Here is a 26,641-nt window from a genome sequence, read left to right as displayed (position 1 = left end):
CCAGGGCCTGGAGGAAACCTCTTCCCTCTCATGAAGGCTGTCTTTGCAGTGCCAGGCTGGGTGGGAAAAACCGGTAGGAATATGCTCTGCACAGAATTATGCTAAGTAAATGCATCTTTTCTCAGTTGCCCTTGCTCAGTCCATTAAAGCAGGGGTTGCTGCGTCCCTGCATCTGGGGTGAGGAGCAGGCAGAGAACTCCTTGCAGCCGTGGCTGATGGTGCCATTTGGGTGTGGAATAATTTTCCTGGCTGCTAGGTATTGGGTAATGGAGATGAGGTGCCTGTGCAGAGCCTGCCGAGCTGAGCTGTCACTCGATGCATCTCTGATCCTCTTCACTGCTTGGCTCAGGCGCACAGCTGCCTCCCCATCCATCTCTGTCGCCTCCCCACTGTGGGGCTAATGACTTCTTCCCCATTCCCTCTTGAGCACAGTTTGCTGCTGAGACAGTGAGCTGCGGACAGGCACACCTGTGACACCAGGGCCGCAGCACCCTCTGCAGAGGACGTGCTGCAGCAGGACAGCTGGGCAGTGGCTGGGGAGTGCAGAAGTAGGGCCTGGGCACAAGGATGCTGGAGGGCCTGCCGGGGCTAAAGGGAGAAGAGCAAGGTGTTGCTGCTCCTGTGCTTCCTAAAGCTCCTGGGCCCTCGATGTGTTGTCAAATCTCCCCAGACACACAGGTCTTGGAGTGCCCTGAGCCTCAGAGTCTTTCTCCTCACTTCTAATCCTGTGTCTCTAACTCATGGGCTTGCAATGCTCAGTCAACTGGCTCCTGAGCTGCTGTGCCTTTTAACCCCCCTGTCCTTACACTTTAAAGCCACTCATTCCTTGCCTTAATTTGTGGGACCTTTAAGAACACTTTCTTCTTTCTTTTAGTCTTTGATCCCTGTACCATACTTTGGTTCTGCAGTTCCCTAACTTTGTAACCCCATTTTTTGGTCTTTAGAGAACCAAACTGGGAGGGAATGACTGCTACTGCTGTCTGCTCTGCGTGTGTGCTCACACGCGTGTGTGAGTTTATCACATTTCCATCAGAGACATCATAGGCCGTTATTACAGTCAGCTGTCGAGGCAGAGCAATTTCTGGGATGATGTTTAACCGCTTTCAGATGATGCTGCTACACACTAGGTTTCTCTCCTTTTTACACCATTTCTTCCTCAGGGGGTGATCTAGATTGATGTCGCTTGCTTTCCTTACTGCACTTCTTCAGCATTTTATTTCATTACTATGTTGCCCCAAGCAAAAATCTGGTCTGCTTCTACCTGTGATCCACAGCCCATTACTACGAAAGGTACAAGATGGCCCTCTTCTCCCCCAGGTTTCACTGCAAACTTTGAACCTTGTGCCCAAGATAGGTGTTGTCTTGCCCTATATTGACCTACAACAAGGAGTGATTACACATGGGCTGCAGATCACAGAGCTGCCCAGCTCTGACCTCTGCAAGGATGAGGGAGTCTGCCTGCTCCCTCCATGACATTGCCTCCCTGAGAACCTACCATCACATTAGATTTTTTACTGTGATGCTGACAAAGGTTCTGGTGAGCAGTGTGCTGTTCTGCTTAGCAAAACCACTTTGTCTTGCCTTGCCTTCCCTCTGGATATCTGGTTTACGACCTGCTTGGAGGAGACAGGAAGGAAGCCTGGAGGAAGAGGTGGTTCAGAAGAGCAGGTCCCTCTATAGCCTCGCCTCCTCACCTTCTCATCTTGGAAATGCTGCAGTGTGCTTGTCACCGGATTTGTCTCCTGTGCCATGGAGTAAGGTCCCATGTCCACAGGATGACACAAGCAGAGCACATGAGGGTTGAACTAATGAAACTTGTGCTCCTGTGGAAGGGCACATGCTTCTTTGTCACTTTCATTCATGGCAAGCAGCTCTCAGGGCAGCAGGCACATGATGAGGTAACTACTGGCAAGAACAGTATGCAGATCCTCAATCAAGGAGACACTTGACATCCTCAAGTTCCTTCCTTGAGATGTGAAGTCCCGGCTTCTCCCCTGCCTCGCTCAGGGTGAGCCTGTACTGCCACATGTTTGGGGGATGGCAGAATTCTGGTGCACTAGAGGGGTGTCTGGGGGCATTGCTGAGCACTGCAGGAAGAGGGGCTTTCCCAACCCCTCACAGGAGTTCAAGCCCCAGAGTACTTTTTGCTGGTTTTATGTTCCCAATGGCTTTTCCTTGGCATGATTCAGGGCAGTTCCTGCCTAGACTTCTCTCTTCTTGCATCTCTGTTATGTTCTCTCCCTGTCACTCTTGGGATGGGTGTAGGTACCGCAGGGATCAGTAGCTTTTCTTCCTTTTTCCTCCAGTAGACATATCTGCCCCAGATATGCCTGTGCCACATCAGATGAAGATAACGGTGTAGCTCTGGCTAGGTCATAGTTCTGATTTTACCAGCTTTCTGGCGGGGCTATTCATCTGCTTTTGGTGTTTGTCATTTGACCTGTTTCTGGATCTGTATCTTAGCACCTCCAGCCTCACTTTGAAATTTCCTCACTCGGAGTCAGGCTTAAACTGGTGGTTTGCAGTCACAGGTTTACATAGAGTGCTCCAGTGAATCCCAGAATGGTTTGGGTTGGAAGGGACCTTGAAGCTCATCAGTTCCAACCCCCTGCATGGGCAGAGACACCTTCCACTAGACCAGGTCGCTCAAAGTCCCATCCAGCCTGGCCTTGAATGAGCTGGGTCCAGCCCTGAAATCAAGTGTTCTGTGACTCCCTGATGGAAGTGTATCTTCCTTGACTGCCAGCCTGGACCTGCACTTGGGTCCTACAGAGCTGTGCGTTCCTGCTCTGAGGTGCCACCTCTGCCTCCTCTCTGGAACAGCCAGAGACCGTGAGCAGGAGTGCTCGAGGGCCTGATCTCCAGATTCAGCACTGCTTTCCTTGTTGCATCTGTATTTTTCTTACCTTTCTGTGAGTGTGTTTAGTGACAGGAAAAGACAGAAAAGAGTTTCTTCTTTCTATGAAGAAACCAGTGTCGTTTCCTATCACTTTCCCAAAGCCTTGGAGAGTACATGCTTCTGCTCGTGAGGAAGGCGTTATGTGGTTCAGCCCAGCTTCGCTGGCCAGGCTGTGCTGTGCTGCACAGAGCTAGAGAGAAAGCATCTCCCATTTTGCAGCCAGTGGAGCCATTCACACAATCACCTTCTGTTAATTCTATCTGCAACATCAATTAAATTGTTTGTAGAAACTAATTGAATGTGGCTTAATCACACATCTTAATAGCTTTCCACGCTTTGAACTCGTTGTTAATTCCAGTAATAAAATGAAATGAGAGAACTGGCTGGGTAATTAGCGAGGAGGCTTGGGAAGAAATTGCTGTTTTATAGCATGTAATAAAAGCAGTGCGCTGGTGACCGCTCTCTCCGGCAGGCAGCCGGCTACTGCAGCAGTTGTGCTGAGTTAGGGAAAATCCTCCAGCCCCTCTAAGATTCCCTGCCCAGGGGTGCCACCAGGCTCCCACCCAACCAGGGACAGCTTGGAGCAATGTTTGGTTGGGCTGGTTATGTAGGAATTCCCTGGGACACCAAAGGGGCTGTGTGTGTGTGTGTCATTTGAGGTCAAGTCATGCAGAAGTTGGAGGCACAGAAGCATGTGCTGCCACACTGCCCCCCATCTCTTGGGTGTGCTGTGAGGACTGGATGCCTGCGCTGGGGTTTGCGGAAAGAGAAGAGTTTAAACCTATGGGTTGAGGTGCTGCTGGGAGTTTATAAACCTTGCAGGTAGTAGTGTTCTGAGACCACAGAGCATTGCCCCTACAGCTCCCATTCACCTGCTTCTTGGAGCCAAGGATTGGGAGAATGGTTGCTCTCAAACTGGTCTTGTTCATGTCCTTATCTTTTTGGATCTGGAAGCAGACGGGGGCCAGCTCTGAGTTAATCTTTTCTGTGACCTCCTTGTGAACTGGAGCAGACGCAAGCCTCCCTGCAGCAGCCGCAGTCTCACCCTGGACTGTTGCTGCCACTCAGCTCCCAATTGCAGTGCACATCCCCAGTGCAGAGAGCCAGGGGAAGATGTACCCATGTCACAATTCCTCCCAGAATCTTAGCATAGCTTTCAGTCTCTGCTCCCTTGAGGTCTGCCCAAGAACAGGGCAGGGAAGTTCTCCTCTATGCGTCTCTCTGGAAATCACATTGGTTGGGTCTTCCACTTCTGGCCCAAGGAAGAGCCAGCCACATCAGAGAGGGTTAGGGGAGAGCTGCAGTGCCCTGTGGAGCAGGGATGGGGTGACGACATGGGAAAAGACACAGCTCTCAGGAGAGGCTAGAGGTCTGCAGCCTTACTTTGATCAAAAGAGGAGATGTTATTACGAGACAGGGCAGAATGATACTAACAGTCTGCACGTGGAGTTTTTGGCTGAGGAATAGTCTACCAGAAGAAAAGGCAAGCACCAAGTTTTGAATAATGTAAAGCTACGCAGGTGAATGTACGAGGGAGTTATCCCGAGTTGTGTTGTTTTGGGCTTGAGTTACCCTTGCTGTGACCCAAGAGGGAATTTCCAGGTATCCCATTACTTACACTGTCCTATATTATATTATTAGCTGTTACAGCTGAGTGCTATGATTAAAAAGACAACAGATGACAGGGAAGAAGAACTGCCTGCCGCCTTCGTGGTCTTTTGCTCCATCTAATCTCTGATCCCCAGCCAGGCTTTCACAAATGGGCTTGTCATGGCATCTGACTGCCCATGGCAACATCCCGACATTACTCATATCAGAGCTGACTAGTTCTGGGCACTGAAAGTGAGACCTGGCACTTCTCTGGGGCCAGTTGTAAGGCACCAGCTAGTCATGGGAAGAAGGGAGGTTGGAGTCAAGGCTTTGCATCCATGTTGTCAGAAAACAGCTGGCTGTGGACACTGGGGAAGTTGTAGGGTCTTCCACCTCTAACCCACCTGACATGAGACTTCAGTATAGCGCAAGAGAAACCAGCACGCAAATTGCTGGCTGACCATCTGTCTGGTAACCAGTTACCACGTGGATGAATGGATCTGGGTTTTAGTTTTAATTATGTGGATGAGAGGGGAGCCGAGAGTGGTGAGCCGGCGCAGAGCTGATCTCAAACCATTCTACCTCTCTGCTGTAGGATTACATGCAGAACGTTCACGGGAAGGAGATCGATCTGCTGAGAACTACAGTGAAGGTACCGGGCAAGCGGCTTCCCAGGGCAACAACGGCAGCAGCGCCCAGTGCTAGCCCCAAAGCCAACGGGCTTGCGAAGGAGAGGAGCAGCACTCAGCTCACGGGAGGCACAGGTAAGAGTTGTGGCCATCCTTCCCTCTGGTGACTTGTGTTACTGAGCTGGAAACGAAAGTTGCTCTGAAGTTTCTTGCTTTCACTACTCTTCGGGGGTGCCTTCACTGGGTGTTGGCACTTCTGTACGGGTCTCAGGTAAGCTCCTGATGGGATTTTATGCTCGTTAGTGTCCAGGACAGAAGAAGGTGTAGAAGGGCTTTTAACTAGTGATGTAAACTTCCTGAGAGTAAACAGTTGAGTCTGATGAGTTGCTGTGCATGGGGCAGCTGTTGCTTCCCAAAACAAAGGAAACCTCAAACAGGGATGTGTCTTGATCTCTGGCAAGTTCTCTTCTGTTTCTTTCCTTTTTTTGTATCCTCCCTCCCCCTTTTTCTCCTCACTTTCCCCTGGAGAAATAATAATGTGAGGGGCTTGTTTTGTAATTATTATTCTTCTGTGTACACACTGGAGAGGAGCAGCTGGTACAGAGAATGTTGAGAAGGGGTGAGGTTAGGAAGCTCTCTGGTTTCTCATGGAGTTCATGCCACACTGCTTACTGCTTCTCCTGCTACAGGAGGTATCTCGCCATGGGGAGCTGTTGGACTTGGAGTTTTCCTACCCAAGTTTCCCAGGGCATTGACATGCTTTTATTTTGTCCTCTGGGTTGGTATCATTGGCAGGATGGGCAGTTTCCACACGTGTTCTTTCCAGTCAACTGTTGACAGCAATCTAGTATAGCAGGTTATGGGTACCTCTCCACTCTTTGCGATAACAAAGGAGTGCTGCTAATGCTGCTGATAACAGCAGTGCCTCTGAGAGTGAGCCAGATCCTGGTTTCTGTTTTGTGTTGCCCTGCAACACGGTTGTGTCCTGTAGTCTGGGTGCTGTCAGCACTGTGCTTCACAGCTTTCTAGAGCTGAGGACTCATGAGATGGGTGCAGCTGGAGTGAATGCCAGGGGCTAGCTGAGGTCCTCAGAATCACACACAATACAGGGAGTGCAGCATGCTAACGTAATGAGTCCTTCCGAACCCAAACTTCTTTTTCTTAGAGTCAGAATTAGTCTGCAGACAGAGAAACTGCCAGTCAATTAGTCTTTGTGGACCAGGGATGTGCAACTCTGCCTGGTTCCTGCCATTGCTCTCCACTGTGCACTCATGTCTTCACCACCATTGTACACCTTCAGCATGCCCGAGCACGGTAATGATTCCTGCCTCTACACAGAGGCACTTCTTGGGCTTGCATTTCTAGGGTGCTTTGTCTGAGCTCCTGCTCAGAGAAGGTTATCGGAGCTGTAGGATGAATTCAAAGACAAACCACAGAAAAGCTTATGCTGATGTCAAACCAAATGCTCACATAACCCTGTATCCTGCTTTCAACAGTCATCTCAGTCATGTTGGGCTCACGAGAGCAGACTGAGATGTGACTTGATTACTGATCACTGCTGCTTGGAAAACCAGCATCTAGAAGTGAGCACCGTGCGAGGCCTTTCAATCTGGTTGACAAAGCTTGAGGAGGCTCAGTGTGTGGAGGCTGAAGTTAGAGCAGTTTAAACTTGAGATGAGATGTCGTTTCCTAGCAGGGAGGGTAATTACATGTTGGAATAGTTTATCTGGAGAGCTGGTGGACTTAGCACTGCGTGAAGCCCTTAAAATGAGATTAGTTATATTTCTACAAGATACGCTTTCATCCAGCTCACTTGTGTGTTGCTGCATGCATATGTGCAGAGATCAACCTAGATGGATACAATAGTCTTTTCTCATGTAGAATATGTGAATTTGAGATCCCCTGGTCACTGTCTTCTCGCTGGGCCCGTGAGCAGAACAGCACTACCCAGAGCACATGCATCAGCATGGGGCTCAGCATTAAGACAGCAACCTTAATCAGATTTTATGTGTCTTGGTTTGGGTGGTTGTCTGCATTGGTCAGAAAGGTTTTTTCTCCTGCTACACAAATGGTATGATGTTTCCTGAGGAGTTTTTCAACTCGCTGTGATGTCTCCAAGACTTATTGCAGCTGACGATGCAGTCACCGAGGTAAGTGCATTGCCATGGTAAAAATCCTCTGAGGTGACTTGCTCATATCCCTGTGTAATGCAGAGTACTGGGTTTGGGGTCGGTAAAGAATCTGCCCTGCTTCGAATTACAAGGGACTTTGCAGTTTTGCTGCCTTTGAGGCTAGGGATGGGGCTGTTGCAGGAGTCCACTGGCATCTCTCATTTAATCCATGCTCTGGGTAGCTGGAGAGAGAGCACCTCAAAATTCCCAGTTCTCTACCCAGTGCACAAGTTAATCTTCAGAGAACATGAGCTTTGGAGACCTGAATGGTTTGCTGTCTTATACCAGGAGTATCTGGGTAAAACCAAACGGCCTGTGTTTAGAGTTCAAAGCAAGTGGTCCATGGTTTCTTTCTGACGTGAGCTCTGCCAAGGTAAGTGAGTGTGCTAATAAAAGTCCACTACATGCACAGTCCTTACCCAAGGGCAAAAAAAGAAGCAGTAGATGAAGGGGAGGAGGGGAAAAAAAGGATAAAATACCTCACACTGCCCCGTGTGGATAAAATACATAATGTGCCACTTTGGTGATGACTCAAAATAACTTCCAAAGTGGGCATAGACAGTACAACGTGAAGCTAAATAAAGCAAGAATGGGGAAGGAGCTTGTACTTGTGAAACCTGTGGGATTCTGAGCTCAATGGATGATGGTATTTAAACCATTGAAGAAGGCAACCTTATTTAGTCACAGTTTTATTTTGGGTTGCATGTGTTCCCGTTGTAAGCCCTGTTATCAGAGGCGCAGAACGTTGTCAGACTTTGCAGCTGCCTTATGTCCACCTAGGGCTTACTTTTTGTGCAACATACATGCAAATGGGATGTTGTACGTGCCCAGGGAGGTTTTGCAGTCTCCCTTCTCAGAGGTAATCAAAAAGTATCCAGACAGAGTCTGGGGCAGCTGGCTCTGGGTGGCCCTGCTTGAGCAAGGGGGTTGTACAAGACGACCTCCAGAGCTCCCTTCCAACCTCAGGCATGCTGGGATTTGTCTTATCAGTATTAAAAACTTGTCTCCAAGAGCTGTAAATCTGTAGAGATTTGGTGCAGAAATGGTGCTCCTGGAAGAAGGAGTTTGTCCTTAATTAGAAACTTTTTTTTTTTTCTTTATCTCTTGGAAAATATATTGGGATTTGACCAACATTTTGGAAGTTGGTTACTGAAGCTCTGGAGCACCTAATCTCCTCCTGGACTGTCAAGAGCTCCTGGCAGAATGGTCTGTGCTTTTCTGTGTTTTTTTTTTTTTCTTCACTTTCCAGATGTAATGTCCTCCTCTTACTCTTGTATGCAGTTTTACTGCTAAAGAGGCTATCTAGAGATGGAAGAGTCACTGAGATCAAGCATAGGTTCTGGTAACAGATTTAGAGCTAACTAAATGCAAATAACCGCATTAGTACAACATGTACATCTGAGCCCTATGTCAAGCCCTCCAACATCAGGAAATCCTAAATGCAGGTGCCTGGCTCATGTTGCCTTTGCCAGATATGTTAGTTGCATGCCTGGGTCTCTCTGCGCTTGAGTGGCGTGTTCTTCATCCACGTCTCAATGCAGGATTTGTTTGCTTTTGCACATCATGCTTGCCATCTCCCCAGTTACGTCTTGGAGGACCAAGAGGACTCCTGGGAAGCGCCAGCCAAGGGGAGCTCATTCATGAACATTTTGGATATGCTTTCTAGAAGCATCTCTTGTATGTCCAGATATTCCTGTGGCACTTTCCTGCCACCTCCTTGTCCCCTAGGTTTTCTTTGGAGACTTGCTGCAGAGTGCCTTTGAACCACTTGATCCTTTGACATTATGGTTCAGCCATGCTGGCTACTGAGCTGTTGGGTGTTCCTGGCATGGCTCTGGCTTACAGCAGGGACTCTCCTGGGCAGCACCCAAGGGAGCAGTGCAGGCCGGCACACAGCTTGGGTGCAGCTTCTGGGGAGAGTTACCAGGTATAGGCAAAAGCTTAGTTGTGCCAGAGGGTCTCAGGGCTGAGAGGTGGTGGTGGTAGTGTGCATGTCTCCAGAGAGATCTCTCAAGCCAGGCCACTGCTATGGGCTGAGCTTTCCATGGGGGAGCAGCGCTGGGGCTGCTTTGTGCAAACACCGCAGCCCCAGGTTCTGCACAGGTCCAGGTGCGGTGTGAACTGAGCAAGCCAGGAAAGGAGCCCACCCCAGTGCATGGTGCTGTCCCACTTGGTACCCCATGCTGATACAGGGTTTTAAGCATGGGCCCTGCTGGCTCCTGTGTTCCACTGTAAAAAGAATCCCTTTAGTGGTACAGATGTGGTCAGGGACAGTGATGAAATCACTTGTCTGTCAAGCCATCCCTCCTTTGCCTGGGGTGGGAGGGTATATGCGCTCCACCTTCCATAGTCATGAGCAGAAGACTTCTTTGGGCCAAGCATCCTATGTCAGGAAGATGAGTGACCTTATCCTGGAAGATATGCAGGAAAGAAGGGAGACGTAACACTGATGCCTGGAAAGCCGCAAGGAGGAGGGAGGACAACTTGCCTTCATGAGTATGCCTGAACAAAACATCTCATCACTTAGATAAGAATATATTGTGACTGATGTGCATGAAGGCTAAGAATATGCTAAAGGTGTAAGTGGTACACGCATATAGATATAAACAAGTGTTAATCTTCATATAAAAAGTCCGAGAAGTGCTTTGAGTAGCAAAGGCACCAGTGCCTCAATAAACTGTTACTGCGTTGGCGTGAAATGGGCGCAAGGCAGGCCTTGGTAGGAGAGATGCACCACGGACAGCTTAAGGTTACCAGGGGAAGCACACCATGGCAGAGGTAAGGCAGGTTGTCAGCTTCCATGTCAGCTTCAGCGTTTGGAGCAGTTAGCTCTCTGATGGAGGGGGTGGTCTTGTGGATGCTGAACCCCAGCTTTTGGAGCTAGATAGCGATGCAGATGTGAAGTGATCTTGCTGATGGACACTAAGGTTGTGTTACATGGTTTTTTACTCTTTGTAACAATTAGAACACTGAACTTAGAGTGAAGTCAGATGTTTTAGCATCCAAGCCACTTCAGCCTCTCTGGCGCCAGCTGGAGCTTTTAGGGACAGTTTTGGCATTGGTGCTGTTAGGCACCTGCTCCATTGCTGTGGGGTCTAGAGGGGACCATGGGCAATTGGGAGGGTGCTGTCATGGCAGAGATATGGCTCCTTTATTCCTGACCTCCTCTCTTCTGCCTGTGCTCTCCTCCTCTGCTCACTTCTTCCTGCTCCCAGCAATTCCCGCCTGCCTCTCCCACCAGCAACCTCATCCCCTGTTCACTTTTCCTCCTCATCAGCACTGCCGGGCAGCTGGTGAAGGGCTGCATCAGTACAGAATAGGTGTCCTAGTGTTTGGATTCCCCAAAACTAATACTACAGCAGCTTCGGGTGCCAGGAGAAGCAATTGCTCGTAGTGCAGCTCAGGCTGCATAGGAACAACCACATATACTTACCATGTTCATGTCAAAGACTCCCAAAGACTTTGAAGGATCCATCTGTGCTTGTCTGTCTAATTTTCCCCAAGTAGAAATGAGACCACCAAAAGCACCTAGGTTGATCAGAGCATCCCTGTGTCTGGGTCACTGAGTCAGATGTGTCCTAAAAGGACAGTGATACTTGCTAAAAGGCTTTTTTGAAACTATGAATAGAAGTTCTCCACAAGCAGTGGGAACTGTGGAGACTCCCAAAGTCTCAAAGGAAGAGCACAAGTGGGTACTGGCCTTTGGAGAAAGCTGAGAAGTTCTTGGCAATTATTGCTCGGTCTTGTGAATCCCTGGTTAGGTGAGATAGTGCTGGTTGTGGCCCGATGATGGAAACACTTGTGTTATTCTGGATTTCTGGACTGGAGCAAGACTGGGCCAGCTGCTAGGCTTGCTGAGCATGGGCAGCATCTGTCAACCGCAGCTGCAGCAGATGGTGCCCAGTAGTGCCCCAGGTGAGCTTTAGGCACATAGCTTCAGGAGGTGACTCGAGCACCTCACCAGCTGATGATGTGCATATCTTGCTGCCAGAGCCTAAGGATGCTGTGAGCATGGACTCTGGTGGCGTGTATTCACTGCACAAGTGGCAGGGCTGGTTCAGGTGTCCACTTCAGATCCTTGCACATCCTCTTCCCACTGGAATATCGCTTCTCTTGCACTATTCTTCAGGAATCCCGAGATGTGTTTTTGCTGCAGTTCATCAAGCTCACCCTTTCTGCTTTTTTGCCCCATCTGCATCTCATTCAGTGTGTGTTTCTGGCTTAAAGAATGAGGGCAACTCTTATTCAAAGTGCAGACTGGATGAAAAGGATTTTTTTTACTGGGGGAGGGCAGATGGTAGCACAAGAAAAATGTGAACACAGTGTCAGTCAGCATGGGAGACTGGTCACAGCACAGCTGTAGCCCTGAATTCTTGCCTAGCAGAGGTTTGAAGGGACCTACTTCAACGCAGTCAACACAGGGGAAAAAGGCATTAAGCATACCGCTTGAAAACATGGTCTGTGGTGCCTGTGCATGTACCTACATGCCCATGGCCTACATGCATGGCCATGCACACAGCACACAAGCCTGTTCCTTGACACTGCATTGCAGCTGAGCAGTGTAAGAGGAAGCTGAGCAGCTGAACGCTGGAAAACCTGCCCTCAGTTGAGAAGTTGAAGTGTAAGGAAAAATCAGCAGATTGCTGGGGTTGTCGTGGTTGCAAGCAGCTGCATGGAGGCACAGTTTCCGGCAGCAGAAGGCTGTCTGATCTAGCAGGCAGAAGCCGTGCAGATGCTCTACCTCAGCGAGAAATACTGAGCCAGTGCAGCAGTCCCAAGTGAGATGTTCTGGCCAGCATCACACAGACAGCCAGGTTAGGTTAGGGCAAACAAAGCAAGGGAGAGCCAGAGGAGTGTGGTATCGGGAGGAGGTTAAAGGAGGAAGCTCTGCCTGTCTCTGCGGGGGCTCATGTGGGGCTCTGCAGCTTGCTGAGGACCATGCCTCTCCCATGGTATTTGCTGCCAAGCGGTGCAGGAGAGTGAAGATTGCACCAGTGTCCCTTGTGTAGAGGAGGCCAAATAGAATGAGCTGGGTTGGTCTCAGTTCAGGGGCGTGAGCGTAAGCATGGGAGTCTTTTACATGGGGAAGAGCTGGAAGGGGCTGATGATGCTTGGTTGCCTTTGCCCTGAGGAACAGTCTGCATGGTCTGACGTGCGTCAGGGCAGGCAGCGTGTGAGCCCTCCTCTTCCTGCTACTGGATTGCTTTGTAGCGAAGGGAGAGCGTTTTCTTAAGTTTGTCTGTGGTGGTGGAGGCACTGATTGGGGTGCAGTGTCTTGGCTGATGCTGTCACTTCGCTGAAGTGATAAGGGTCCAGCTGTCTGCTGGCAGAGTTAGAATCGTCATAGAATCCTAGAGTAGTTTGGGTTGGAAGGGATCTTAGAGCCCATCTAGTTCCAACCCCCTGCCGTGGGCAGGGACACCTTCCACTAGAGCAGGTTGCTCCAAGCCCCGTCCAACCTGGTCTTGAACACTGCCAGGGATGGGGCAGCCACAGCTTCTCTGGGCAACATGTTCCCAGGTTCTGCGTGCTTACGTTAATTCACAGCTCCACTGGCTGGAGACAGCCAGGTAGGCTCCTCAGGCACTTGCAGGGGAGCCCTTGATGCACTGTGCATGCATCGCTTGCCTCTCCCCTTGGCTGTTGTGCCAGATGGGGTGATGGGGAGCCTGTGCTGGTCTCAGTCACCCAACAAAATGCCTGGGAGCCCAGCCAGGGCTGGCGATGGGGCTGGGCTTCCAAGCAGCTGCAGGATTTTTGCTGGGTTCATGCTGATGCTTAGCAGCACGCCTCATCCTTGCTTCCAGAGCAGATAGTCCAGGAGTATGTTTGCACAAGGCAGGCAGGAGGGGAGCACCTTGCCATTGCCGGTGCCTGCCTGGCCGCTGGTGCTGGGGGAGCGTGGTGGCAGTGGGGCCCCCCCTCTGCTGGGCCCGGTGCGTGTGCGCTGCCCCCCGATGCTCTGCCTCCGCAGAGTGAGGGATTGGCTCCCCCAGGCCGGGGTTGCTGAGCCTGCTGTGATCATGTCACGTCGGGCTCCGTCGATGTTAACATCTCATTATCTTTGTTACTGTAATTACATTATCCGCTGCTTTATGCAGAATTATTCTCTGAGGACTAATTGATGGATCCATGTTTAATTCATTAATCATTAGCATCAAATTCGACAATTACAGTGCACACTGATTGTGGAATTTCAAATGTAATGAGGGAAGAATTAACAAAGAAAAGGGAAAACCTGTTTCCCTGGCATACCGCTGCTCGCCATGGGGGACAATGACATTGAGGGAAGAAGAGGCAGCAGAGAGCAGGGTGGCGCAGGTCATGGCAGAGAGGAGGCTGGTGGGATCATCTTGTGCCTTTCTCTTGGTTGTAGCTGCACACCATACTCTTTCAGGTCAGAGCAGGGTTATTAATCTCCTATGAAAGGTGGGTGTTTGGGTACTGGGGAGGAAGAGCTCAGCTCTTGCTTCTGGAACAAAGTTGCCTTCCCCACCCTACAAATAGCCCATGGGTGCAGAAGCAGCACATCTCACCCTGTCAGGGCAGGTTTCCAAGAACACCAAGGACATCCCAGTGTGCACATGTGCTCACACACTTTGCAGGCTGATCAGAGTGTGGTCTTCAAAACGAGCTTGCTGCCCCCATGATTTGCTCATAGTCCTGTGGCTGGTCTGTTCCCCGCATGGAGCACAGGACCTGCTCTCAAAATCTGTGGCTACCTCTCTTCGTTTTCAGTATTTCCTACCCTGAGGCAGGAATCCTGTAACACTGCTCTCTTTGTTTTGGTGCCTGTGAACTAGTTAGCAGAAAGCAAGCCAGAGCAGTCTTTGCAGACCTGCCACGTCAGCCAGTGCATCTGCCCAGGACCAGGGTTGGTGCAATACCCCTGCACAGCTGTTTCAGTATCAGATGTGGATACACTGCCCTCCATCCAGACGTGCTACTGCACAGTCTCCTTCCTTATGGGAAAGGGCAGCTTCTGCTTTGTATTTCAGTGCTCCTTGCATCCTTTGCTCTTCTGACTGGAAGAGTTCCACATTAATTACTGTTCAGCCAAGGGACTGGAACTCAGACATGGGGATGCTGAAGCTGAAAGGACGAGGGTGAGGGTCTGTGGTGTTTGTCGGTTTGGGACCTTTCTTCTTCCCAATAATATGTTAAAGGGTTGTTTGTAGTCTGAAGATGAAGCAGAGATCAGAGATTTAGTAAAATTTATCTGTAATTAATATTTTGCATCATGAATCATGTATAAAATACTGCAAATTCATATGTATATTATAAATATTATAAATTCATGATAACATTCATATGGTAACATCTTACGAATGTTTATCTGGCTGCCTGAAGTAGGAGGATGAATCCAAATGTGAGGTTGGAGAGCCATTGCATTCAAGGATTTGCACTGAGTAGAAGCTAGAAATTGTCAGGACTTCATGGGGGGGAGAAGTAGTGCATCGGGAACTTGAAGGAATGACATGAGGCAGGACAGTTCCAGCAAACGTTGGTGCCCGGTTCTTGTGGTGGACAGAAGCCTGAAGCACCGAGAAATACTGAATCAGCTTGAGGTTTTTATTTGCGAGGCATATGCTAGAGTTAGGATGGATTTCATATGTCCAAGCATTGTAGCTTTGTTCTCTCAGCTATTATTATTTCTTGCTATAGAAGAAAAACTGAAGCAAAGAGAAGATAAAGCCAAAATTGTCAAAAGCATCTGCTAACTATGTGCCCCCAGTTTAGAGCCTAAGAATTGCTTTTTCTTTCCTAAGAACTTAGCCTTTTTTTAGCCCTTTAAAGTGTAGTTGTGAGCAGTGAGCTCCTGTTTATCAGTGCTCAGAGTCTCCACCTGGGCACTTGGAACAGGAGGAACACATTATTAGTGGCTGGTTTTGACAAGTGTCGGTATAAGTGACTTGAACAGTAGTTCTGGGATTTTTGCAGCAGTGTATAGATTAGATCCCATGTCCCCAAAGGAAATACTCAGCTTCTTAGCCTTGGGCTGCCCCTGCTTTCCCTCCTGCCTACTGCATTGTTCTTTTGGGCACCTTGATCCTGCAAGAGGTCTTTCAGAGGTCTGGAATATAACAGGCCACCTCACTCCTCATCATCCCTGTTATCCTCAGGTGCATGTCTGCCCAGTCTGCCAATTCATCTCCAGCCCGCTGTCCTTCATGTGGGCAGGAAATCATAGAACCACAGACTGGTTTGAGTCAGAAGGGACCTTAAAGCTCATCCAGCTCCAGCCCCCTGCCACGGGCAGGGACGCCTTCCACTAGTCCAGGTTGCTCCAAGCCCCGTCCAACCTGGCCTTGAACACTGCCAGGGATGGGGCAGCCACAGCTTCTCTGGGCAACCTGTGCCAGGGCCTCACCACCCTCACAGGGAAAAACTTCTTCCTCACATCTCATCTAAATCCCCCTCTGTCAGTTTAAAGCCATCCCCCTTGCCTTGTCCCTACCAGCTGTTGTCAAAAGCCCCTCTCCAGCTTTCTTGTGGCCCCTTTAGGCACTGGAAGCTGCTCTAAGGTGTCCCTGGAGCCTTCTCCATGCCCACCTCTCTCAGCCTGTCTCTATCAGAGAGGTGCTGTCATGGGGTGTTACTGGGACTTGCCATGTCATGGTGGCAGTGATATTTACAGTATTGCAACATCCTTAGGTTTTGCCGCAGTTTTGTCTCCTTTTAGGTGGCCAGCTGAGCCACTCTAGCCTGTAGGTAGGCAGTGGAATGATTTTTCCGTAATGAGTCTGCCCTTGTGGGAGGAAGGAGATGCTTTTTACTAGGGATGAAATCAGATACACTGAGGTGTTTGAGGTTTCTCTGGAGCAGCAAAGGTGTATAGCAGTGCTGCAGGTCTGAACTGGGGCATGCTGTGGCCCATCAGCTGGAACTGCTGATGTGTTGGTTGTAAAGTGGAAAGGCACACTGAGCTGCCCAGCTGAGATCTCCTGGACTCTGCGTGAATATGCATAGTTGTTGTTGAGTTGTGCAAATTGGATTGTGTTTGCACCAGCCGAGAGGGGAGGGATGTGGGGTATCTGTGAGGCAGAGCAGCAAGAAACAACTTGGATTCAGTTCAGTCTGTACACAGTCCATAGCAGCTCCTTGCCTGCCAGTCCACTTTCCTCCAGAGCCTGTCCCCATTACATCCAAAGACCATTTTCTCTGTGCTTGAGCTATTATGCGAAAGTACTGGTAGCCTATTCAGTCATACAGAAAAACTGTTGTATCATTTTCCAGCTTTACTGGTGACTCTGCAGATGTTTGCAAGGATGCTGCTGTTCTCAGAGAGTTGATGACCCAGCTATCTTGAGTGTGTTAAGTAGCTTCATCTATTGCTTGGTTTCCAGAAGGGCCTCATGCTCCCATTGTCAGAGCATGTCTCCTCTACAGAGTCACTGAGCCAGGAATTTTGTCTGGGAGAAGAGCTGCCTGCTCCCACCATTCCTAGGAGCCATTGCCCAGCCATGAAAATGAGATTTTGGCTCCTGCCGAGTGACCAGAGTTCTGTACAAGCATGGGGAGAAGTCTCCATTGCTCGGACCCATCTCCCCACACGGAGGTCCTGGTCCTCAGGACCAGCAGCGCTGTTGGCAGTGCAGGCAGGGAGGAGTCAGAGCACGGGAGGGAGCTGCCAATGCTTCCTCCCCTCCCCACCACGACTCTCTCTGCCCTCCCTGATGGGAAACCAGAGATTGATTTTCTCCGACCCAACAGCATAATCACTAACCCTAATTAGAGATAATTACTGGGACTTGATATACTTATTACTTGCTAGAACACTAAAGGAGCTGTGCATTGCAGGGCTGAACAGGGAAAAAAGGCCTCAGAGAAAGTGAGGAGGAGAGGAACAGAGAGGAGAAAAGAACAAGGCGGAGAGAACGCTATGGTGATCAGAGCCCAGTGCAGGGATGATGGAAGTGCTGAGAGAAGCCAGATGGGCACACAGCTTCATCACACAGGGGCAGCAAGCCAGACCCATGGGCTGCAGTTGTAGTTATAAGCATCCTGTATTTCTGAACATCTGGCTCTGGGTGTCTTGCACAGGGCACCTGGAAAAATGAAGAGGGAGTAATTAGTAGCCACCTGTGAAAATTTCAGTGTAAATAACTTGCCCCACATTGCCAAGGAAGACTGGGGCAGCAGGGTAGCTGGTATGCTCCTGGGGTGGACTGAGGACCTTTTCCAAAAAACCATGGTTTCTCTTCCATACAGACCACACTTGTGCTGCAAGAGAGAGAAGGGCAGGGGAGCAACTTGTTACAGGCAACAAACTCGTGGCCATTCTGCTGTCACCCAGTCTTCCTGCTAGCTCATCCCTTCTTAAGTGCAGGCTGACACTCCTGGTTTGAGTCCCCCTTCCTGCACTCTCCTCTGCTGCTCTGCACTAGAGGTGCATGGGGTTGGTGGCTGGGGCCTTCATTCTGTTACTGGACAGTGAGATGCCCCAGAGGAAGGTGTAAAAGCCCATTGCTAACAGGCAAGGGATAGAGTCATCCTGTTTCAGGCTTGCTCTGTCCCCTCCTAGGGCCCTGTGGAGAACTTCAGGCTCATCCACGGTCTGTCTTGGTATTGTGCACACTGGGTGGTTGTGTTGCTGTGTGCCAGGCAGTCTCTGTGGGCAAAGCAAGCAGGGGTGTATAAAACATGCTATGGCTGAATAGCTTTAGAAACAGAAGTTAGGTATGACAGTATAACACAATTCTAGCGTAAGCTGGATGGCCTTTTCAGTTGCTACCATGAGCAACTCACCATGATTTGTGAGCTGTGTGGAAATGCTGGGTTTTCATCAGTCACTGCAATACTTGTCCACACTTGTGCAGCAAATCCAGAAAGTTCTGGGTCTGCTTCTTTCCTTCCTGCAGTTTTATATCAAACTCAGCTTCCTGTTTCTGACTGTAAATGCAAATGGCGATATGTATCGATGCAACCTGTCGTAGAATCATGGAGTGGTTAGGGTTGGAAAGGACCTTAAGATCATCTAGTTTCAACCCCCCTCACACTAGACTGTGCTGCCCAAGGCGCTGTCCAACCTGGCCTTGAACACTGCCAAGGGATGGAGCATTCACAGCTTCCTTGGGCAGCCTGTCTCCCACCGCCATCTTGGTGATCTCTTTTGGACTTTTCAGCTGCACAGTATCTTCTCTGGTTTGTATTTTAAGCAGTATTACTTGTACATTTTCTGCAGCTTATGATTTCAGGTTTCTGCAGAGACTCTTAAGTGACACCTCTGGTCATATTGGCAGGAGTAAGATACAAAACAAGGACTCTTTTTCCTTCATCCACTCCCCACTGCTCATTCCCAGCACTTTGGTTTGCATGTCTCAGAAACAGTTTCAGAAGTATTTCATTGTAACATGTGGGAGGGTAAATTACACTGTTGTGGTGATAGTCACTGAAGGACTTAGCCAAGTGACACTAAAGCTTCCTCAGACTTTCTGAATCCTGCTGGTTCAAAGCAGCAATGCAACCCCATGGAGAGTGCCGTAGTTACCCTTATCTAAAGCAGATGAGGAGAATGAATCACAAAACTAAACTTTAGTAATGGCTTAGGCAAAAGTAACCTTGACTTCATTGTACTGGTGTTCAGGCAGAATAAAATTCAAATCAGAAATAAAGAGTATTAAACACACACATGCACAGACACACGCACGCAAAAATATATATCCAAGCCAATTTAACAAAGCTGAAAGCAATTATGCACCAGATCATTTGGGAGAAAGAACTTAAAAAAAAAAAAAAAAAAGTGAAGCCTAATTAGGGGTTTTTAAAGAGCATCTTACTGAATACCAGAAAGTTAAAATCAAAAGGAAGGTTGCACTTCTTAAAAATGTATTAATCTGGGTTAAGAGGAGACATAAGCTATTCACTCTTTCTCTATCCAGATAGTGAAGAATGCACAGGAACAAAAGAAAGTGGAGGGGAGCCAGCTGTATTGTGCTGATGTATTTTGTACATCTGTGTATCTGTGTGTATATAGAAAGCAATAAAAATAGCAGGAACAAATAAAGTAATCGATAAGTATCGAGCAGCAGTTGGAAGCTGCAGTAGGTAGATAGTTGATAACACCAGTGTGGTCCTGCATGGCCAGCTGGAACCACGGGTAGAGGCTCTCTCTGCCATTTAGCCCTTTGCCAGAGCTCCACAGACTAACATCCGCCGTGAGTGATTAATTATGAGCAGCCCTCAAAGTGACCCTTTTGGCTTTGTGGGAAGCATTCCAGCTCCTGACGTTCCCAGACTTGCTCTGGTTACAGCCGCACAAAGGGTTTGTTTCACTGCTTTATCTGGGTTCATTGCTTGTGGAGCAGTCTTGCACCTTGTGCCTGCCCAACTTCCCCAGACCATGATTAGTACCAGTCACATTTAGGGAAGAAGCTAAATACATTTAGCAAGTTATGCTGTTAAGAACTTGGAAACGAAGTCACCAATGAGATAAGAACACCAGCACACCACAGCTGCTGAGTAGAGCCGCCCACCACCATTCTCCATAGGGACATCAGTGCCTCAGCTGATGGGAAGATGCCACATCTGAGAGCTTCTTAGTTTGTGGACTTCTGAGTCAGTCATCTCTGCTGCCTTTCTCCTAGAGGGAAACCTCTATTTTCTTTTCTCTCAGAGCTGTTTCATTTGAAAAAAAGACAAATCCTGCATCTCTGTTTCTCCTCCAACACAGATCCAGGTGTTGAGCTCAAAGCAGCTCCTGTGTCCTCCCTGGTGCTTTTTTCTGTTCTGGTCTCAGCGGCGCAGTGTGGAAATGCAGCAGAGTCCCATTCACTGCCACTCAATGTGTCTTAACTGTACACTAGTCTTGTGCCATGTACTTGGTGAGCTTCTGCTGAAGTGGCTGCCGTGTCCACAGCATCTTGGTCATTGTTTGACAGCATTTTTAGCCTGTGGATCATGAGAATAGTCACTGTTCATGTATCTTACCAAGTTCCTAATCTTCAACTTTTACGTGTTCCATGGAGACTCGACATAACATAGAAATGAAAGTGATGGATTTAGTATCTGAAGCTCATTTCCCAGCTCACCTTCCCCCCTCTTGGCTAGTTTCTGGAGCCTACATTAACATGGTTGCACAAGGGAACACAGAAAAGGTAACCAGCAGAGTTGAAGGCAGTTAAAAGGGTATTTTTTTCCAAGTTTATTAGGAACTAATGAATCCTAAAACCAGCATTTGTTCATTACAGTATGGAAATAGTAGAATGGTTAATAAAGAAAAAAAAGATAAGTGTTCAGTGAACACTTCTGTTTGTTGTCTGGGAAGAGGCAAGATGATGCATCTTATCACAGAATGATGAATTCTTCATATTCCAACTGTAATTAGGAAGCATATTAAACAGCAGGTAGGAGATTTAGACGTGTTTGAATCAGCAAGTCTGAATTATTTAATTCAGGAATTCTAGAAGATGTGGTCAAGGTCTTTCTGACGTCTTGATGGTGACTGTCAGTTTTGGGGTGGAGAGGACTTCTAGAGGGCTGAAGCTCATGGGTGTTACGTGTCCACAGTATGAGAATGAAACTGATAAATTGGAAAGGACTCAGAGAATAGCTGTAAAAACGACAAAATGCTTGAAAAATGCATCTTGTAGTGAAATATTCAAGGAGCTCAATTTGTTTAGTTTATCAGAGGGAAGCATAAGAGATTATTTCAACACCATCTGCAAGTACCTATATAGGAACAAAAATTTGGTAATAGAGAGCTCTTTATCAGATAAAAATATACCAAGATGCAATGACGGGGAGCAGAAGCAAGACAATTCAGACTAGAAATAAGGTGCAAATTTCAACGGTGAGAGTAATTAACCACTGGAACTACTTATCAAGAGTTGCTGTGATTTCTCTGTCACTGACAATATTCTAATCAAGATTAGAAGATTTTCTGAAAGGTACGTTGTGGTTCAAACAGGAGTAAATTAGTGGAAGACCTATGGTATAATTTTAGGCTGTGCAGAAAAGATCAGACAATCGGGGGCCCTTCTGGCTGCTTTGACTCCCTGTCCAGATGTGCTGTCGCCTGCTCTCCTGGTGGATTTGCCTCTTCCCCATAGAACTCTGGCCACCCTTCCTTTGCAGTGGAGCTGCAGGGTGAGTGGGCATGGTGTGCTCCAGCACGCTCTGTGGGCTCTGCATGGGTGCGTGGTTCAGGCAGAGCTCAGGCTCAGGAGGACTGAGCATCTCTGGCTGCCTGTGGTCCCCGGGCTGTCAGCATGCTCTCGGTGCCTGAGGATTTAGAGGGTCAGACATCACCTGTTTGCAGGCTTCTCTGGTTTGCTGGGGTCCTGCTAACTCAGTCTGTGGAGCCAGCCACCATCTGAACCAGAGGTGAGTCTGGTGTGTCAGCTTGAGATGCCTTGGCTTATCTCCTGTGCCCCTGAGTTTTGGCTGGGAGATGGGAGTACAAAATGATTACCATGTCATGGTCAGCCCTTCCCATCCTGCTGCAGGCAGCTTCATTTTCGGTCCTCCTGGAGATGTCTGGACTACACGGAGCTGTTTCTCTTGGTGGTTTGTACCCACCACAGGTTAGCTTTGGTAGGAGCCAGGGTATTATATAGTCACTTACCATGCACATATGTCCAAAAATGTGCTCTCCAAATGCAGTGCTAAGAAAGGAGGAAGATTCCCCTGTGTCAGAGCATCTGTGAGGCCCAGTGAAAGGCGATGGCTCCCACTGTGTGCAAGCTGGCAGATCCTGATGGCCTTGCTAAGAAACAGGGCTGGGAAACCTCAGTCGCCTGTGGTTTGGATCCATGATTTCACACAGACATTCGCTGTTGGCAGAGCTGGGAAGAACATCTGTCATCCCAGAACATGCCCTGCCATGCTTGTGGGGCTTTGTAGGTGGTCGGCATTGTTACCATATCCCAAGGAGAACTTGAAAGTTGATGTCTTTCAAATGACATGTCTCCATCCTGGTGCTTCTGGTTGGTAAGAGCTAGCCTACATTTTTTGGCCTCTGTACTGGTGGGAATTGTTCAAGAGGAAGGAACCAACTATGTCCAGCAAAGCAGAATGCTTCATTTAGAAAACCAACCTGACAGAGACTCTTCTGGCTCTGGTCCTGCTCTGGGAGTGGGGGCAGCTCTGGGAAAGGCAGCGGCAGGGTGCTCCCAGGGCAGCTGCATTCCTGTGTACATGGCAGCTGACCGCCCATTGATGGAGAGGGGTGAATTATGTCTTTACCAGCAGGGATTTCACAGGCAGTCAGCTTAACCAGGCTCATTGGCTCTCACCTCCCCTCAAGAACCAGTTGGTTCCTCAGCACAGAGGAGTTTCCCACCAGCTGGAGGTGGGTACCCGTCCAGCCTGCGCCGCACAGCCCAGGAGCAGTGTGCTGGGATCCAGAGCAGCCACGGCTGCCCCACGCGTGCGGATTCCAGGGAAGCTTTGAGACATGCTCTGGCTGCCAACACCACCAGAGTACATGAGAGTCAGTGCACTGAGGTGACTTGCAGTAACTCTGACTTGGGAATAAATGATGATCGGTTGGCAACATACCTTAAAGTTTTGGTTAATGGGTAGTGGTAACTGATGGCTCTTTGGGACGTGGTTTGGCAGATAGTGAATAGCATTAATCTGCAGTGTGCTATTGGCTGGCTGCAGGACAAGAGAAAATAGGGTTTGCTTCATGCCAGGGTGTTGTCACCCCATCCTGGGGTTACCTCCATCACCATCTCATGCGATATGTCTAGCAGTCTCTAGCGAGGTGGCAGCAGCCCTATTCAGTGCCAGAGCAAGGCTTGGCACTTTAGAGAAAAAAACTGACCTTGGCCATGAAGCAAGGGGGATTTTTTTTGTGTTGCAGTCTGCTGTGTGCATTGGCCAAAGGAGGATGAGCCTTTGGGACCCAGTCCTCTTTCTCATGTTGAAACTGCAGTATTCCTGGGCTGACAGCATCAAATACAGCAGAGATTAGCCCAGGGCCATAATCACTGGTATCTGTCCTTTGGCTGTCGGTGCACAGAGAGTATCCATCTGTGCCACTGAAGCAGTCTCTCTTCCATGTCCTGGAAGAAGGACATCTATCTTCCATGTCCGAGTGCAGACACTCGGCACCCATGACATGTGTGTCAAGGACACATACAGCTTCACCAGGAGCTTGCTCAGAGTAGGTGTCGGATGCTGGTGGTAGGAGGTAGAGCTGATGTACCACAGCTTGGTTTCTTCAGTGCTAGTCAGGTTATTTATGTTCAAGGAAGAGAAGGGAGCAGTCCTTTCCTCAGTGAACTTGTCAAGAATGTAGATATTTCTATATTGCTCATGTGAAAATAATATGCAGCTAACTTAGCATGTCCATATGCATCCTGTTGCTACTGCTGGCAGTCTGCAGGGGTTCAGGACTGCCAGTGGTAGGACATGTGCAGGTGGGCTAACAGGATGAGCAGGAATGGAATGTCACCTTTGTTTTCTGTACCCATTCCACCTTAAATTAGTTTTTTTCAAGGTGGTAGGTTGTACATGAGGATCTAGGTGCGGTATCACACCAGATTTGTGCTGGAAGTGTTACAAAAGACATACCTCATCTCGTACATGTGGGATCCCATTTGACTTTCCAGCCTCATTGGTGGTGTGGTTCAGTGATGCTGAAAAGGCAATAGTTGTAGAATTCCTCCTTCTCTGGTGATCCCGGTTAGAAGTCCCAGTCTAGTGCAGATGTTACTGTCATTGGGGTGCAATCCAAATCCCATGGAAAGCAGTATGTACCTTCCTAGGATTTTCTGAATCAGGCCCATTAGTTCCAGAGTACCTGTCTTTGCATTTTGTACTAAATAAATTTTATAGTAGTTTTGTTAGCTCGCTTTTCAAAATGACGTTCTGTTTTTAGGTCATTTTCCATTTACTACTATGTCATCAATTAGGCTTTACTTCAAAAGGCATCACGAAGCTTTGCCTGCTGGTGGGGACAAACTAACATGTCTACATGAATCTCTTTTTTGGGGATTTTGAGGAAATAGTGATTGGGAAAGCTTTGCTTGAGAGCCTGTAGGCAGGGTCAGGGAGAGTTCAGTTCCTGTAGGCTTTGGCTCAGAGAAGCAGTATTTTACATGTAACCTTTTATTCACCTTTCACTTTGCTTGCCTAATATAAAGGGAATGTATCCAGCAAAGGAGCACAGTTCGTGAGAGCCCCAGCCTTGTTGGGACCACCTCGCATATCTCTGGGACAAGGGAGTGGCTGGGCTGTGAGGACATTTCTGTGCAGCTGAGTGATTCCAGGCAGCTGGTGTGAAGTGCAAGGAGCTCCTGGAGACTGCAGAGGCTGATAGAAGCCGTTCCTGGAAGTCTTAGCAGCTCTGTTTCATTTCAAAATGAGCTATTCAAACTGGCACCACTTCTTCATGGCATGCACTGCTGGCAAGGCAGGCATCAGGTTTGGGACACTCGTGCTGGGTGCTGGTGCAGGGTTAGGTGGTCGGTGTGGGCTCTGAGCACATGTCAGTGGCTTTCTCAAAGCACTTCTTCTTCTGCACACACTGGGTGTCCTGCAGGCCTGGCGCAGGTCACAGCACAGCTATGGCCACCTGCCCTGGCACCATGGTATGCTCCTGCAGCAGCCACTGCCAAAGCTGAGCAGGACTGCAGGGCAGGCTCTCGAGGTGCTGGGGTTGCTGCTTTGTGAGCCTGACCACAGCAGCCTTCCTTTCCTGCTAGCAGCAGTTCCTGCTGCCCAGCCTCGCCTACTGCACATGCCACAAAACCAAGGAGGTTTTCTCTGGGGGCAGGTTTGGAGAGTGCCTTAGCAGGTCGCATGTCCCTGTCTCTGGTGAGGGCTGGGGCACTTTGTGGCAGCTCACACTGCTCCTTGGAGGAGTGATGGAAGGGCATGTGCCCAGCATGGCTGGCACGGAGGTGCAAGGGCAAATCTGGGCTCCTTGGGGCTCATCAGGACTTTCCCTTTTGCTTCTCCCAGGCACTCTGCTCTCCTGCTATTTGCCTCCCTCTCTTCCATGTCTGTGGTAGTAGACACGTGCTGCATGTGCACCCTGGTTCACGGCCCATCCCATCCCATCCTGTCTTGTCCCAGCCCAGCAGCATGGTCCCCAGGACCCATTTCTTCCCAGTCCCAGGAGAGCTGCGTTGTCCCTGCTCCAGTGGCAGCAGGCTCCCTCCCATGAGGAGGCGAGAGGAGATGGATGCAGCAGTCAGGAGCGGAGCGCCAGCTAATTACCCTTCCGAGTGTGTCTTGTAAATTAAGGGCTAATTAGAGGCAAAGTCAGTGTCATGGTTTTACACGTGTTTCTGTGGCGCTGAACAAGGAGAGGGAGGGGGAGCGTGCAGCAGCCGGGCTGGAGGCAGGCAAACCAGCGCCTCTCCTGCTCCTACACCACGGGCAGGGGCCCCAGCAGCTTGGAGATGCAGGGCATCAGCAGCCCTGCAAGCTTTGTGTTGGCACTGCCAGGGCAGGCAGGATCTGCAGGCAAGGCTGACAGAGAGTCTCAGCACAGTGCAGCAGAGAAGGGATTCTGTGATCCTATGGAAGGGTTTTTGGTCCAGGGTGGGCACATGAAGAGGAGGGTGGGAGGCACCTGCTGTGCTGGCAATGAATGGAAAGTGCTCATGGACGGCAGGCATGCATGGTGTAGGGATGATGACCCACATCACCTCTCTGTTCAGCACACACTGTGGATCCACCTTTTGTAGGGGGGGATCTGGGCTTCTTGAGCAGTCATTTCAGGCACTCTGCAGCTTCAGGCAGCACTCAGGCACCAGTGACATTCGAATCACATTTCTTAGGTTTTCATGGAAACAGCAGGGACAGAAACTTACCTTTATATACAAATTCTGGGCCTCCACATGGGGTTTTATAGGGCTCTACTCTTAGTGAAGGGTAGCTGAGTACTAGAACAGGTTGCCCAGCAAGGTTGTGCAATCTTCATTGGAGAAACAAAAACACTGTCCAGACACAGTTGTGGCAACTGGCTCTGTGTGGCTCTGCTTGAGCAGGGGTTGGACAGGGTGACCTCCAGACCTCCCTTCCAGCCTCAGCCATGCTGGGATTCTGCAAGAGCAAAATGAGGCTGGTCTTATGCACTGAAGATGCAGTCAGCTGAGCTGTCCTGGCTGTAGCAGATCCACCTGGGGACCTGCTCCTGCAGGTGTCCATCTGCTCTCCAGCCTGCTTCTGTGAAAAGATCCCACTTACATGCCAGTCCTGTGAAACAAATTGCTCAGTTTCTCTTAGCCTGGCTCCTTGCGTGGCTGTGGGGTGGTAGGCTCTAGCAGGACTGGAGCAAGCAGATGGGTCCAGCTGTGGGTCTCATCAGCCTGGCACACTGTGGCTGGAGCTGTTCAATGGGTCCTTCCGTCTTCCATGGCCACAAGGGCTGCTGTGAGAGTCACAGCTCAGCA

The 26,641-nt window shown here is 49.3% G+C and overlaps 1 protein-coding gene across 3 annotated transcripts in view; it reads left to right on the top strand.

Annotated features, from left to right (window-relative positions):
- Nucleotides 1-26,641, top strand: part of AGAP3 (ArfGAP with GTPase domain, ankyrin repeat and PH domain 3) — a 135,181-nt gene that overhangs the window by 85,889 nt on the left and 22,651 nt on the right. For all 3 annotated transcript variants that reach the window (XM_030491467.1, XM_030491374.1, XM_030491555.1), the window contains exon 11: nucleotides 5,085-5,253. In XM_030491467.1, coding sequence (XP_030347327.1) covers nucleotides 5,085-5,253 — 169 coding nt within the window. The remainder of the gene's footprint in view (nucleotides 1-5,084; nucleotides 5,254-26,641) is intronic.

The sequence above is a fragment of the Strigops habroptila genome, chromosome 1 (genome assembly GCF_004027225.2).
Source record: "Strigops habroptila isolate Jane chromosome 1, bStrHab1.2.pri, whole genome shotgun sequence".
In the NCBI taxonomy this organism is placed as follows: Eukaryota; Metazoa; Chordata; class Aves; order Psittaciformes; family Psittacidae; genus Strigops; species Strigops habroptila.
The sequence above is the reverse complement of the archived record's forward strand: the minus strand, read 5'-3'. Positions and strand labels throughout refer to the sequence as shown.